We start from the raw sequence: 13832 nt of genomic DNA, 5'->3' as shown, positions 1-13832 counted from the left end.
CAGGCTGTATAATGGCAAGTGAATTGATGTACTTCAATTATATAACTGCAGCTGGTGGCAGGCTTTAAGACAGACTCTGACACTTATTTTAGTCTGTTCATGGCCTGCCCATTATTTTATTTACCACTTCTGTCCGTGCCTCTTTCCCACACTGTGCACTTGTCTCAGTTAGTTTTGGTAAGGCCACGAGCTAACCCTAGCCAAAATGAGTTAAAAATGTCACTGGAGAGCCTCTCTGAAAAGGGGGAAAGACCCAATGATGAGACAGCAGAAGACTCTAAGACTGCCAACAAAAGGAAAGCTGCATTTAAAAGAAAATACCAAGAGTCCTTCTTAAATTATGGGTTCATTGCAACAGGTGATTCACATTCTCCAAGCCCACTTTGTATAATATGTGGTGGCTGGTTATCCAATGAAGCCATGAAACCCTCAAAACTGCTTCACCACATAGACCAAGCACCTTGTATTAAAAGACAAACCTTTGGAGTTTTTTTTTTTTCTTCTTTTTTTAAAACAACTTGAACACGAAGAACAAGAACAAAAGCAATTATTGAAAGCCGCCAGTTCATCAAATGTGTCTGCACTGAAGGTATCATTTTTAGTGGTTAACCACATTGCTAAAAGCCCTTAGTGAAAAGTTGATCCTGCTTACTGCTAAGGACATTTGTTGTGAACTTTTTAGGAGAGGCTGCAGTTCAAAGAATGTGTTCCTCTTTCAGTTAGCACCATAACTAGATGAAATGATGAAATAGCAGAGGCTATTGAGACACAATTGTTAGGATTAATGAGTCACCATGACATGCAGTCCAGGTTGACTAGTTTACTGATGCTGACGGGGCAACAATGCTTAATTTGTGCGATATGTTTTTCTGGACAATGTGCATGAGGATACATTAGGTGCACTTTTGTTGCTAACCAACACCACAGCTGCAGAACTATTCAAGTCTTTAAATGATTACATATCAGGAAAATTGGATAGGTCATTTTGTGTCAGTATATGCAGACAGAGTGGCTGCCATGCCTGGGATGCTTTCTGGTTTCACTACTCAGGTCAAAGAGATCACTTCTGAAAGTGAGTCTATCCACTGTCATCCATAGAGAAAGGCTGGCTAGCTGAAAAATATCACCTGAACTTAACGACCCTTTGCAGGATATGATTAAAATGATTGACCACGTTAAACTATATGCCCTTAATTCACATGTTTGTGTAGCTCTAAGGAGATGGACACAGAGCACACACGTCTTCTCTTATATACAGAAGTGAGATGGCTTTCTAAAGGTAGATCACTGGTCAGAGTTTTTGAGTTATGAGAGCTGCTCCAGAGATTTCTTATAGAAAACCAGTCACTACTGGCAGCACATTTCAGCAGCACAGAATGGGTCACAAGATTGCATACTTATGTGACATAGTCAACCTGCTTAACCAACTCAATCTGTCACTTCAGGGGAGAATGAGAACTGTGTTCAGGTTGGCAGATAAAGTGGCTGCATTCAAATCCAAACTGGAAAAATGGTCTTCCATGACATCGGCCCCGGAAGCCAAAAAGCTTCAATGAATAAACATTGGGATTTTTTCATGTTTCAAACATTAGCAGAGATTTTGAAAGAGACTGAACTAGGGTCTTCTTTCTCCCAGATGGAGCATGATCACCTATCTCTGCTTTCAGAAGAGTTTGAACATTACTTCCCAACCACAAAAACAAAACAAAACAAACAAACAAACAAACAAACAAAAAAACAAAAAAAAAATCCTCGAAATAGAAAGGAATGGATCTGCGACCCATCTGTGGATTGAGCCAGGTCAATTGACTTTGTCTATCCTAGAAGAGGATCAACTGCTTGAAATCACAAATGATGGTGGTCTTAAAAGTACGTTTGAGACAACTTCAAATCTCTATACATTCCAGATTAAAGTTCAGGTGGAACACCCTGAGATTGCCACAAAGGCACTGAAAAGCCTGCTTCCATTTCCAACATCCTATCTTTGTGAAGCAGGGTTTTCTGCAGTGATAGCAACCAAAATGAGATTATGGAGTGGTCTGGACATGAGCAACACACTTCAGGCGTCACTGTCTCCTACCACCCCTAGACGCAACCATCTAGTTGCAAGAAAAGCAGCTCAGGGCTCCCAGTGATTCTGCGTTATGGTGAGTTGTATAATTATTTCATTATATATTATGATGTAATAATAACAGAAATAAAGTACGTAATAAATGTAATGTGCTTGAATCATCCCGAAACCACCCCAACCCCACCAAGATCTGTGGAAAAACAGTCTTCCATGAAATCGGCCCTGGTGCCTTATATGACTGTGTTCCAAATGCTTTGATAGGAGATAATCAATATATGTTTGTGAAGGAATGGATATATAAACTAAAGCTTGAGACGGTATGGAATTCTTTACTCTACCCAAGATTTTTAGAATAGATACTTTCTGAAAGTCCAAAATCAAAACCCTATAGATTTATGTAAAATTCATTGCCTTTATAATGTAACTTCTATATAAAAAGGGAAATGGACAATATCCATGATCTTAATGGGTTCACTAAAAGTACATATATAGAAGACTTAAAAAAATGCTAACACAAATAATTATCTTTAGATGGTTGTACTGTTATTAATCATTCTTATCTTCTTGATCATTTCCAGTATTTTTTAAATGAACATTTATTACTTTTATAATCAGAAATGATATTTTAGAAGGAACATATAAAATGACTGAGCAATTAATTTGTTTTAGGGAGGTCTCTTTGATATTATGGTAATGACATGTTTAAGCATACAATGGTGTTGGCACTGCTCCCAAAGTAGTATAATTATCTAGATTAATCACCTTTTTGAACTCAATAAAAGAACCTTCTGAGAGTTGTACTCTTTAAAACATCCCTTAAATAAGATTTTCTTTGATGAAATCCAGAGTTTAGCACCACATTAATGCCTCCATAACAAATGCAAATAAACACTGAATGTATGTTGACCAACTGTGGCACTGTCTTTTCACATTTGTTTTTCTGCCCTACTATTACAACACTGCAAATGACAGGAACCTGTACATACAAGCAACCCTGATACTTATACTGACGTATTCCTAAATTAATTGAAAAAATTAGACTGTGTTAAAAGGGGGTTCCTAAAGTTGATCTGTAAATAAAAACTAGATTTATAAAAAGAAAATGAATTTAGAGTATAAATACTTATGAAATTATCTTTGAAGAGTAAAGTGCAGACTGATTTCCCAGTTTGAGCATGTGACCTAGGATCAAGGGTTGGCAAATGTTTTCTGTAAAGGACCAAAAGTAAATATTTCAGTTGTAGGTTTTATGAACTAAAAGACTAAATTAAGGATATAACGTAGGTACTTATATTACAAATAAATTTTGACAAAATTTTTACTAGCTAAAAAATGTAATAACAGCAATTGAGTATAATTTTTTCAATACTACAAGTCTAGTAATGAGAAAAATGGGAAAACTTTTTTTGGGGGGTGGAAATAGCATTTTGCTTAATTAGAGCCCAAATTTAATGTTCCCTATCATCAAAATCAATTGCAAATGTCCATTTGTTAATGATTATCTGTAAGGAGATTTTACATTTTAATACAATAGAACTATCTGTAATGAGATTTTATTTCATCTTTAAATATGTCTTTTCAAGCAGGGTAGCATATTAAAGTGTCACTGAGTAATACAATGCTTTGCATCTAAATCGATAGTAAAATAATTAACACTATTGTGCTTTAAAAGTGTGACTTTAAAAGTCCATTTTTCTTATTTGGACATAATGAATAAACATTAACAAAAATATATTAAAATGTCATATGGCAATATGTGTGGCACTCAAAACACTATCGAGTTATGACTGTGTCACTAATTTTTATTATTTCAAGCAGCAGGGAGAAAACATATAAGTGCTCTGTAGGGTCTCTGTTGTAACTACTCAACTGCGCTGCTGTACTGCAAGTGTTCACTGAATGCTTTTTTATGTGTTCCAATAAAACTTTATTTACAGACACCAAAATTTGAATTTCATATAATTTCCACAACATTAAATATTATTCTTTGAATTATTTTCCATCCATCAAAAATATATAAATTATTTTGAGTTCATGGTCTATAAAAAACAGGCAGTGGGCCATAGTTGCTTATCTCTGAACTCTATGATCCAGAGAATTATATTCTTACCTTCTGGCAAGCTGCCTCAATTGTTCAGCACATTCACTGTCTGATTTCTGGTTTATAAGTTCAAGGATATTCATGGTTCTGTGAAAATGTCCACATGATAAACTCACACTAACAGCTGTTTCATGTTTATCTCCAGTAAGTACCCATACTTTGATACCAGCCATTCTCAATGCTTCAATAGTTTCTCGTACTTTATCTTGTAGTCTAAAATTAAAAAAAAAAAAATTAAAAAAAAAAATTTGTAGTAGAGAGTACTTTTTTGGGATGTATTTTAAGTATAAGCACAAGTAAGTTCTGGGCTTCTTGTCCTAGGAATGTTACAGTAATATTCAGTTCAGTAATATAACTGAAATTTTTTCCCATTAGGTAAAAAACAGAAATAAACAAATTAGTGATCATCTAGTTAATATAAAAATCTACAACCTCATATTTTAAGAGTATATCTTCAAAGTTGGTTTGTACAGAACCAAATTAAGTATATGGTCTTCATAACCTATTTTATTAGAAAATCTTAAATTTCAAATTAGATTTTTCTTTTTTTTTGAAGGAAATCTCTCATATCAGTGGTTCAAAAATTAAAGTGTAGATAATAAAGGGACTACATAACCTTGGGTGAGTCTCAGAAAACTCATGAAAATAACTGAAAAGTAAATGAAAATCTAGATTAAAAAATGTAAACATCTGTAGATCTAGGAGGTAAAGGAAAACAGTACGATTAATTTGTACATTTCAATTTAATGAAAGAATTCAATTCAAGAAACTGTGAAACACACATTGAGATCAATGCTGAAGAACAAAGATAAAAAATAAATGCAATTCAAGGAATTCACAGGCTTAAAGAGAGGAAAGTCTCTAAACAAATTATAATAATGTACTGACATAACGACAACACAGAACTACCTACAAAACATGAAGACATCATGAAAAACAAGTTTTAATCCTGTTAGGAGTAAGAAAAAAGGTCTTACTGAATAGTACTGTATGAACAGGTATTCACACATGGATAAGGGAAGACTGATCAAGCAGAAAGAAGACACAGCCTTGCCAAGGAACAAGGCCACAAAACAGAAACAGTTTTAACTATAGTTGTTCAGAGAAGAACTACATACAGTTTGGTACTATTGAAGCATAAAGTGGAAGGAGGCAGTGGTGGAAAGTGAGGCTGGAGAACTAAACAGATGTTTAAAGTCTTTGTATGTGACACACTAAGACATATTCTAAAAATTCAAGTCCATAAGCAAAATTATACATAGCTAGATTTTTTCCACCTATATCAGGTATCTGGCTAGCAGAAAAATTATATATACTAAGGAGGAAAAAGTAAGGCTTTAATTCCCTATTTTGATTTTAAATATTATTATAGGATGTTAATAAATGGAATTTGTCATAAGTTGGAAACACTTGGCTAAAGAAATTCTTATAAGAGAAAAATAACAGCCTATTTATATGATACTTACCTGTCTTCTACTGCTGTAGCTCCAAGTAATATCAGGTCTTTCTCTATGAAATGGAAGACATTTGCCAATTTCTCCTCCCGTTGCTGCAAGGCAGTCCTGGCTTCAAACAAGCGCCTATCTATTACCTCATACTCTTCAGATGTTAATTGTCTATAGGCCATGCACAGAGTTCTTAGTCCCTTCTAAAACAGAAAAATTAAAGACAAAAATTACAAAAATAACTAATGGGGAATCAAGCAGTCAATGAAATAAACTGAAGACTCCATTAGTAAAAATCAATTAAAAATAATTTAAAAGGTACTATCATTTCTTGATAGGAAATTAATGAAGTGTCACAAAGCCCTAGTGATCTGAGTTATGAGACACATATTATCATAGCTTTTTAATTTCTGAGTTCTTAAAAAGTTGCTCAAAATAATTAAGGTCATTAAATTATAGAATATTATAGTCTAGATAGGGTCACAAAGATGATCGTATCTGTGGTTTTAAAACTTTTACCTGGAAAGCCAGACGTTCTATAATGGCACCTTTAGGACTGTCAAGACAGAGGCAGCCCCAGATGCTACTCTTCTGTTTTAACCATTACAAATCTACTTTTATCTACTTCATAAGATTTATTTTTAAGCAAAGGGGGTCATAATTTCCTGAGGGCTTATGATATACATATATGCAATTTAAATACAGAAGTTTGTAAGGTGGCCATTGTCAAACAAACAATATGTTGGGGAGGCAGTGAATGTTTTCAAATTGTTATTATATCTTCACTGGTGAATTGGAATCACAGAAAATTTAGGAATATGTTATTGATTATCTGATTCTACTGGGTTCAAATTTTCCTTACGGGATTAGTATCCGAAAGTTGTTATTTACTCTAAAAGCTTATAAGAGTTCCTTTCCTTGCTATATCTTTTTCTCAGGAAAACCTGAAATATATGTTCTAATAACATAACTTGGAAAGGTAGATTTTAAAGTAGCATATGAAACTATTTAGCAGATTTCTAAATGTTGGCATTTCTTGATTTACAAATGACCCACACCTATAAATAACTGTCTTAAATGATAAAGGACCATAAGAGTTATTAATATGTGAAATTAATTCATTCTACAACAAATATTTATTGAGTGCCAACCATGTGCCAACACTGTTCCGAACATTAATATAAATGATAGCAAGGGAGAACAATGTCTTTACTCTCATGGATGTTACAATGTGGTACATGAACCAGATCATAAAAAGTTAGAGAATAAGTAATGGGAGAAAAGGAACTATTAAGTAAGTAAAGGAGGCCGGTGATCAGAGATGAGTATGGACCACACACTTAAAGAAAAGCAGAAATGAGGATCATGATGAGGTCCTAAAAATGAGAGAGAGCTGCTTAATAATTTTCCTGTTCACATGAATTGTGGCACTTCGTTTCTCTAAGATTCTCCTATATATTTTTTATTAAGAGAGACATAATTCATATACCACAAAATTCACTTCTGAAAAAGTATAATTTGATAGTTTTTAGTGTATTCAAAGAGTTGTGCAATTATTGCTACTATTTAATTCCAGGTCATTTTCATCACACCCAAAGGAATCACGTATCAATTAGCAGATACTTCCCTTTCCTTACTTCCTCCAGGCCCTGACAACCACTATGAATTTGCTTATTTGGGTTATTTCATATAAATGGAATATGTGGCCTTTTGTGACTAGCTTCTTTCACTCAGTGTAATATTTTCAAGGTTCATCCATGTCATGGCATATATATTAATACTTTGTTTCTTTTAATGGCCAAATAACAGTCCATTATATGGATACGACCCATTATTTAATCCATTTATTGATGGACATTAGGGTGTTTCCATTTTTTAACTATTAGGAATAATGGTGCTAAGAAGAACATTTGTGTGCAATTCTCTCAAGTATACACCTAGAATAGAACTGCTGGTCATATGTTAATTCTAGATTACTCTCTGTTCTATGAGGAACTGCCAAACTACATTCTAAAGTGGCTATATCATTTATATTTCTACCAGCAATGCATGAAGGTCTAGGTTCTCCACATTCTTGGGATTTCCTGCATCCTTTTAGTAACACTTCTTTTGTAATATAGTAATTGGAAAGTGCCCTGACTACAATAGGTTCAAAGAGAAGACTTATATTTTAGAAGGTTAAAAATAAAATTTTAACCAAAGAATGCAACCACATAATGTAAGAGAACTGAAGAATTTCTATAGTTTTGATAAAATATTAATGCAAAAATGAAACCCTAAATCTTCCAAGTATTACCTTTTAGTTTTTGAAATCATAGAAATTTGCACTTACCAAAGCAAATTCATCTACATGAATTCTGGTTTTTTCTATTTCTCCACCTATACATTTAGGAAGAATTGATGATTCAGCTCCTTTAGCAAATAAAAACTTCTCACCTAAAAAGAAAAACGAGTTATCAAGCTCTTAATGTTAGATAAATAAAAATTCTTGAAAGTTTAGGTTGGTTACCTGAAGGCGCTTGAACAATTACACTCATTCTCCTACGATCTGAATCAAATTCCAGAATATGAAGCAGTTTGTACCTAAGGAAAGATAAAAAAGACAAAACTTTACTTTTTTGAATAATATTAAGTAAATGTTTAGAAAAAATACCTATAAAAGATAGAAATGGTTAATTTAGTATAAGAAATTAATCTCTACACTTTCAAGATAATTGAGTATGAGTCATTACTAACAACACAAGCTAGAAATAAGAAAGTGACATTTATTGAATATTTACCAAATACTATGTACTTAACATATCTTATGTCATTTAACACCCATGAGAACCAAAGAAGGTAGGTCTTATCTCTTTTTATAAATGAGGACTATTAAAATCAGAGGTTAAGTAATTTGACTAAAGTCAAATCAATTTGTGAGTGGCAGACCAAGGACTGGGATCCAGATCTGCCCAACTCCATGTTTTTCTTACTAACACACCTAAGAAATATAATATACTCACATTAGTGGCTCATTGTAGCAGTGATTCTGAGACAGGGAATATATGTGGGTGGGGAAAAAATGCTTTTCTAGGAAGCTGCAAAGAACTTTGTGTGGATGGGTTACAGGTGGCCTGAAAAGTCTTCTAGATACATTTATACAATGATGTACCTATGCAATGCTTTCCCCATCTCAAAGAAAAACGCTAATTGGAATGATCATTTTTAAGTTGATGGAACAAGCCAGGAAGACTCCCACATGGAAAAAGCCAAAGAATGGGCTCTATTTAGTTTGGAAAAGCATAGTTTGAAACTGCACAGCTGGAGTTGAGATACGACTGGAATTGATAAAACCATGAAAGATATAAATAATGGACTAATTTATCGAACAGTTGAAATAAGACATCTGTTTCTTAATGTCTAAAAGATAAAAATCATAGAAAATATAAAGTAGAAACTTATGAAAATCATTACTCCAGAAGTGTCTAAAAATAAACATATACGTAAATTAAAAAACCATTCAGCTAAAAATCAGAAGATTCAGAACAGAATACAATTATTACTGTTTTGAGACACAATGTAATAGTGACATCACTCTAGAGCAGAGTCAGCAAACTTTTTCTGTAATGGGCCAGATGGTAAATATTTTAGGCTTTATAGGCCATATATGGTCTCTACTGCATTTTTTTTTTTTTTTAAAACAGTCCTTTAAAAATATCATGTAGTTTGTGGGCTGTACAAAAACAGACTGAAGGCCAGATTTGGCTTGTGGGCCATAGTTTATTTATTTCTGTTCTCTCCTAAATGTTTAATATACAGAAAAATCCAATATAGAAAAAAAGTTCACCGTTCCAGTTTTCCAAGTGTTTTAACTTCCATAGTTTCTTCAGTGTTGCCAATGAACACAATGCCAATTCTAGGAAGCAAAAGGAGAAAGAATGTAAGATTTAAGGAATGATATTTCTTATTTCACACTATGTCATTATAACTTAGCTTGAATAAAAACATTTAAAACATTAAGTTTAAAATATTTTTTTAAATATTTCTTTTGAATATAGCATTGTTTTTAAGAACTTGAAGGTCCAAAACAATATATACATTAAGTATTCTCACAAATTATATTATTCATATTTCATAGTAACCAGATTTTTAAAGAGATCACTTCAAAATATAACTATAAGCTAACAAAATTAATGACAAATTTAAAATTCTCATTAAAAATGTAAAATATACTTCTACATGTTTTTGAATTCTGTCTGATCATTTAAAATAATTTTCTAGTATTTTCACATTTTTATTTAAAAGGTGTTTTTCTGAAGATTTGAAGATTAGACTAAACTACCTTGCAGCGGCTTCCACTAGAGCTTTTTCATCTGGTGAAGATGCATAGTATTCTAACTGGGAGGGTGCAAGGTGGGATTGCCAGGGACCATCACCAATGCCATCAGTCTGAACATTACTAATCTGTACAGTGTGACAGAGGCTGACTGCTTTAAAGAAGAGATCATGTTCTTTAATCTGTAGAAACAATGATTAATATTCACACCGTAAATATCATTCCCAAATAACCTTTAAGAAACCAGAAACATAATTCTAAAATATGCCAATAAATACAGTTAATAATTTGACAACCTAAGATCTAGAACAAGAATGCTACAATCTTAGATTGCTTAAATAATAGCTGGTTGCTTCTGACTCCAAAGAATAAAATGTCACATTTGCTTCAACTTTTTAGGAAGCATAACTAAATTATAAGTAAAAGTGAAAACTCTTTTGTGGAAGACATAACACCTCAAAAAGTATTAAATAAATTTAAACTCTATTTTTCAGCAAAGTCTTCTTATTTCATGGCAGTAGGGCTTTCCTTAACTTAGTTCTTTTTAAACACCTAGAGAACTAAGGCAAACACATATTAAGTGACAAATTAAACTGGGTTATGACTACAAATTCTCAGTATTCAATCAGATATACATTTCAAATATATATTCCTTGCCCCACTAACACAAAGAGAACTATTCTAATTTATTAATTTGAAAATTGCTTACTAGTTCAGTTTCATTTTCAGGACCAGTTCTAAAAGAAGAACTGGATGTAAGATGAGACATGTTGTTAAGATGAGATAAACTACTTAAATAAGTTAAGTTTCCTTCTGAAGAGTCTGGTGTTGGTCCTTCGGATACAAGTCTACCATTGATTTCTTGGTATTTGATGCCATTAATTGAACATTCCCGAAAATGCATCTCATTTTCTGTCAGTGTACCAGTTTTATCTGTAAACACATACTCCACCTAGAGATAGAAAACAAAAGAAAACAAACCTTTGTGCTCATGGTCCTATGTTAAACAAAAAAGCCTTGACCTCTGTCTCCTAAAGTCAAGTTTATCTATTAAAATTGATATACTGATACTGATTCTTATAATCCAAGCACAATTAAGTAATTAAAGATGCCATGGAAACTAAACAGGGTACCAGAAAGTACTTTAAATCAATACACACTTTGAAGTTTGTGGCATCTTTAGGTTCATGTTCATCTGTAGTTGACTGACAATGTGGTATTAGTACTTCTTTTCTAACTCCTGGATAAGGTGGTTTTAAGTAATAGAACTCAAGAATGATCTCTGAGCAAGGGTAGAAGGGATGCTTAATTAACCCAGGATGTGAAAGGGTATCTGGTCCAAGAGAAATATACAGAACTGGGAACAGAAACACAAAATGATAGCAGCCCAAGAAGTCAGAGGTGGGAATTTGTCTAAAATAGACTGACAAACTGAAACGGAGGGCAGGAAACGAACTCGGTGAAAAGGAAAAATGTTTTTTAAAAAGAAAATATTTTAAAAAGTAGATGAAGACAAATAATTTTATTACTCTTTGAGACTAACTGTAGAATATTAACCCTAAAAGAAGGTAGGTTCACAGAGAGGAGGATAAAATAGCCAAGTTTTGACACAACTAGGATTATAAGAATTTAATTATTGCTATAATAATTGGAGGAAGACATCATTTAAAAAGGGAAGTAGCTATTACCACCAGTAAAAAAACAAAACAAAAAAAACCCTATAGACCAAATATCCCTTATGAAAATAGATACAAACCAAATCCAAAAACGTATAAAAAGGATCATACACCGTGAATATGTGGGATTTATCCCTGGAATGCAAGATTGGTTCAATATATAATATTCAATGAGTGAAACCCACCATAACAATAACATGGTACTTGGTCCTTTATTCTATTAATAAAATGATTATCTTAATAGATATAGAAAAAGCATGACAAAATCCAATACTCTTTAATGATAAACATTCAACAAACTAGGAATAGAAGGGTACTTCCTCAACCTGATAAAATGTATCTATAAAAAACCTATAGTTAGCATCATACTTGGAAAAAGATTGAATGCTTTCTCTTATTCCTAAGTTCAGGAATAAGAGAAAGATATCTGCTCTTGCCACTTTTATTCAACACTGTACTGAAGGTTCTAGCCAGGAAATTAAGCAAGAAAAAATAAATAAAAGCTATTAAGATTGGAAAAGAAGAGATACAACTTTCTCCATTTGCAGATAACATGACCTTGTATGTAGAAAATCTTAATGAACCTACTAAAAAATTACTTAACTAAAAAATGAGTTCAGCAAGATTGCAGAAAACTTCTGTACCTAAGCTGTGTAGAAATATGCACAAGAAATGTATAAATCTCAAACAGGTACTAGTTACAGTTAAGTTTAGTTTCCTTCTGAAAAGTCTGGTGTTGGTCCTTCAAATACAAGTCTACCATTGATTTCTTGGTATTTTATGCCATTAAAATATCAAGGTCATCACGTGTTATAAGCCACACCCATCCATATCTGGTGTTACGATTCTCCTATTTTTGGATAACCTTCCTTTCACAATAACATACAAGTTGAAATATCTCTGATGGCCACTCACACAAGTTATTAGATTCCTATCTTTTTATTTTAAATATGTCACAAAGTTTTTGTTGTATCCTTAAATCTCAGTTTCTCCTAAACCCAGTGGTTTTTACTAAGCAATTCTGCATAGCACAATGATTTTCAGGAATGCGTATGTAATATTATAGCAGAATGGACTATACTGAAAAAGGAACTAGGAGGAAACAAAATGCAGGATGGCAGAAGACTTTAAATAAACTGTCATTAATATTCTCAGAAAGGTAAAATAATAGATTATATTCAAGAAATAGGAATAAGATGTAATTAAAAGAAGAGCATTCAGACATATTGGAATATTAGAAATTTAAAATATACAACAAAAATTTAAAAAATCAATAAGTAGGTGGAAAGATAAAGTTGATGAATTCTCCCAGAAAGCAGATTATAAAAACAAACAAGTAAATGAAAATTGAAAGTCAGAATTAGAGATTCAAGATAAATGTTCTGACATTCAAATAATGAATAAATAAATAAAAACCCCTAAAACATAAAAAGACATGTTATCCAAAAAATAATATAAGAAAAATTCCCGGAATTGAAGGACATGTGTTTCCGGGCTTAGAATTTATTGCCCAGTGAAAAAAAGCCAAAAAAAAAAAAAAAATTATTGCATAAGAAATGATTCAAAATACTTTGAGATAAAAGAACAGATCACAGGAAAAAATGGGGAAATGTTTTTTAAATTGAGGAAAAATAATTTCCAATCTGGGATGCATTACCCAGGTAAATTATTGATCAAGTGTAGAAAAAGAATACATTTTCAGAGGTGGCTCCATAGTGTAGTGGTTAGCATGTCTGCTTTACACATAGAAGGTCATCGGTTCACATCCCAGGTGGAGCCATGGACCATACCCCCGGTGTGCCTGGCCCCAGGAGCATGCCCCAAGCATGTGGGAGGAGATACCCCGCCTTCGGAGATCCAGTTCTTAAGGGGAAATGGAAACAGCCATTGGCCAGGGTGGAATGGGAGGGGAACAGAATTAAAGAGGGTGGTAGAAAAAAAAAGGAAAAAAATATATTTTCAGCTATGCAAAGTCTCAAAATATTTTTCCTTTCATGCATTCTTTTTCAGGAAGTTATCAGATGTGTCCCACCAAGAATAAGGCACAGGTGGGAAGACACAAGATCCAGGAGATAGGAGATCTCAAACAGGAAAGGTAAAAGAAGTTCTAAGATGATGGTAAAGGGAAGTCCAGGGTGACAGCTGAGCAGCGAGCCCAGAAAGAAGTCCAAATTGAAGCAGAAAGATAAAAGGCTCCAAAAAAGTTGCCACCACGAAAGAAGGG

At 33.1% G+C, this 13832-nt stretch overlaps 1 protein-coding gene across 3 annotated transcripts in view; it reads right to left on the bottom strand.

Annotated features, from left to right (window-relative positions):
• The window catches only part of ATP11B (ATPase phospholipid transporting 11B (putative)), a 102689-nt gene that overhangs the window by 43305 nt on the left and 45552 nt on the right, over positions 1 to 13832 (bottom strand). For all 3 annotated transcript variants that reach the window (XM_036219934.1, XM_036219935.1, XM_036219933.1), the window contains exons 13-19: positions 10642 to 10884; positions 9939 to 10114; positions 9444 to 9512; positions 8127 to 8200; positions 7950 to 8053; positions 5639 to 5820; positions 4182 to 4385 (exon numbers count right to left, since the gene is read on the bottom strand). In XM_036219934.1, coding sequence (XP_036075827.1) covers positions 4182 to 4385; positions 5639 to 5820; positions 7950 to 8053; positions 8127 to 8200; positions 9444 to 9512; positions 9939 to 10114; positions 10642 to 10884 — 1052 coding nt within the window. The remainder of the gene's footprint in view (positions 1 to 4181; positions 4386 to 5638; positions 5821 to 7949; positions 8054 to 8126; positions 8201 to 9443; positions 9513 to 9938; positions 10115 to 10641; positions 10885 to 13832) is intronic.

The sequence above is a fragment of the Rousettus aegyptiacus genome, unplaced genomic scaffold (genome assembly GCF_014176215.1).
Source record: "Rousettus aegyptiacus isolate mRouAeg1 unplaced genomic scaffold, mRouAeg1.p scaffold_m13_p_4, whole genome shotgun sequence".
Classification (NCBI taxonomy): Eukaryota; Metazoa; Chordata; class Mammalia; order Chiroptera; family Pteropodidae; genus Rousettus; species Rousettus aegyptiacus.
The sequence above is the reverse complement of the archived record's forward strand: the minus strand, read 5'-3'. Positions and strand labels throughout refer to the sequence as shown.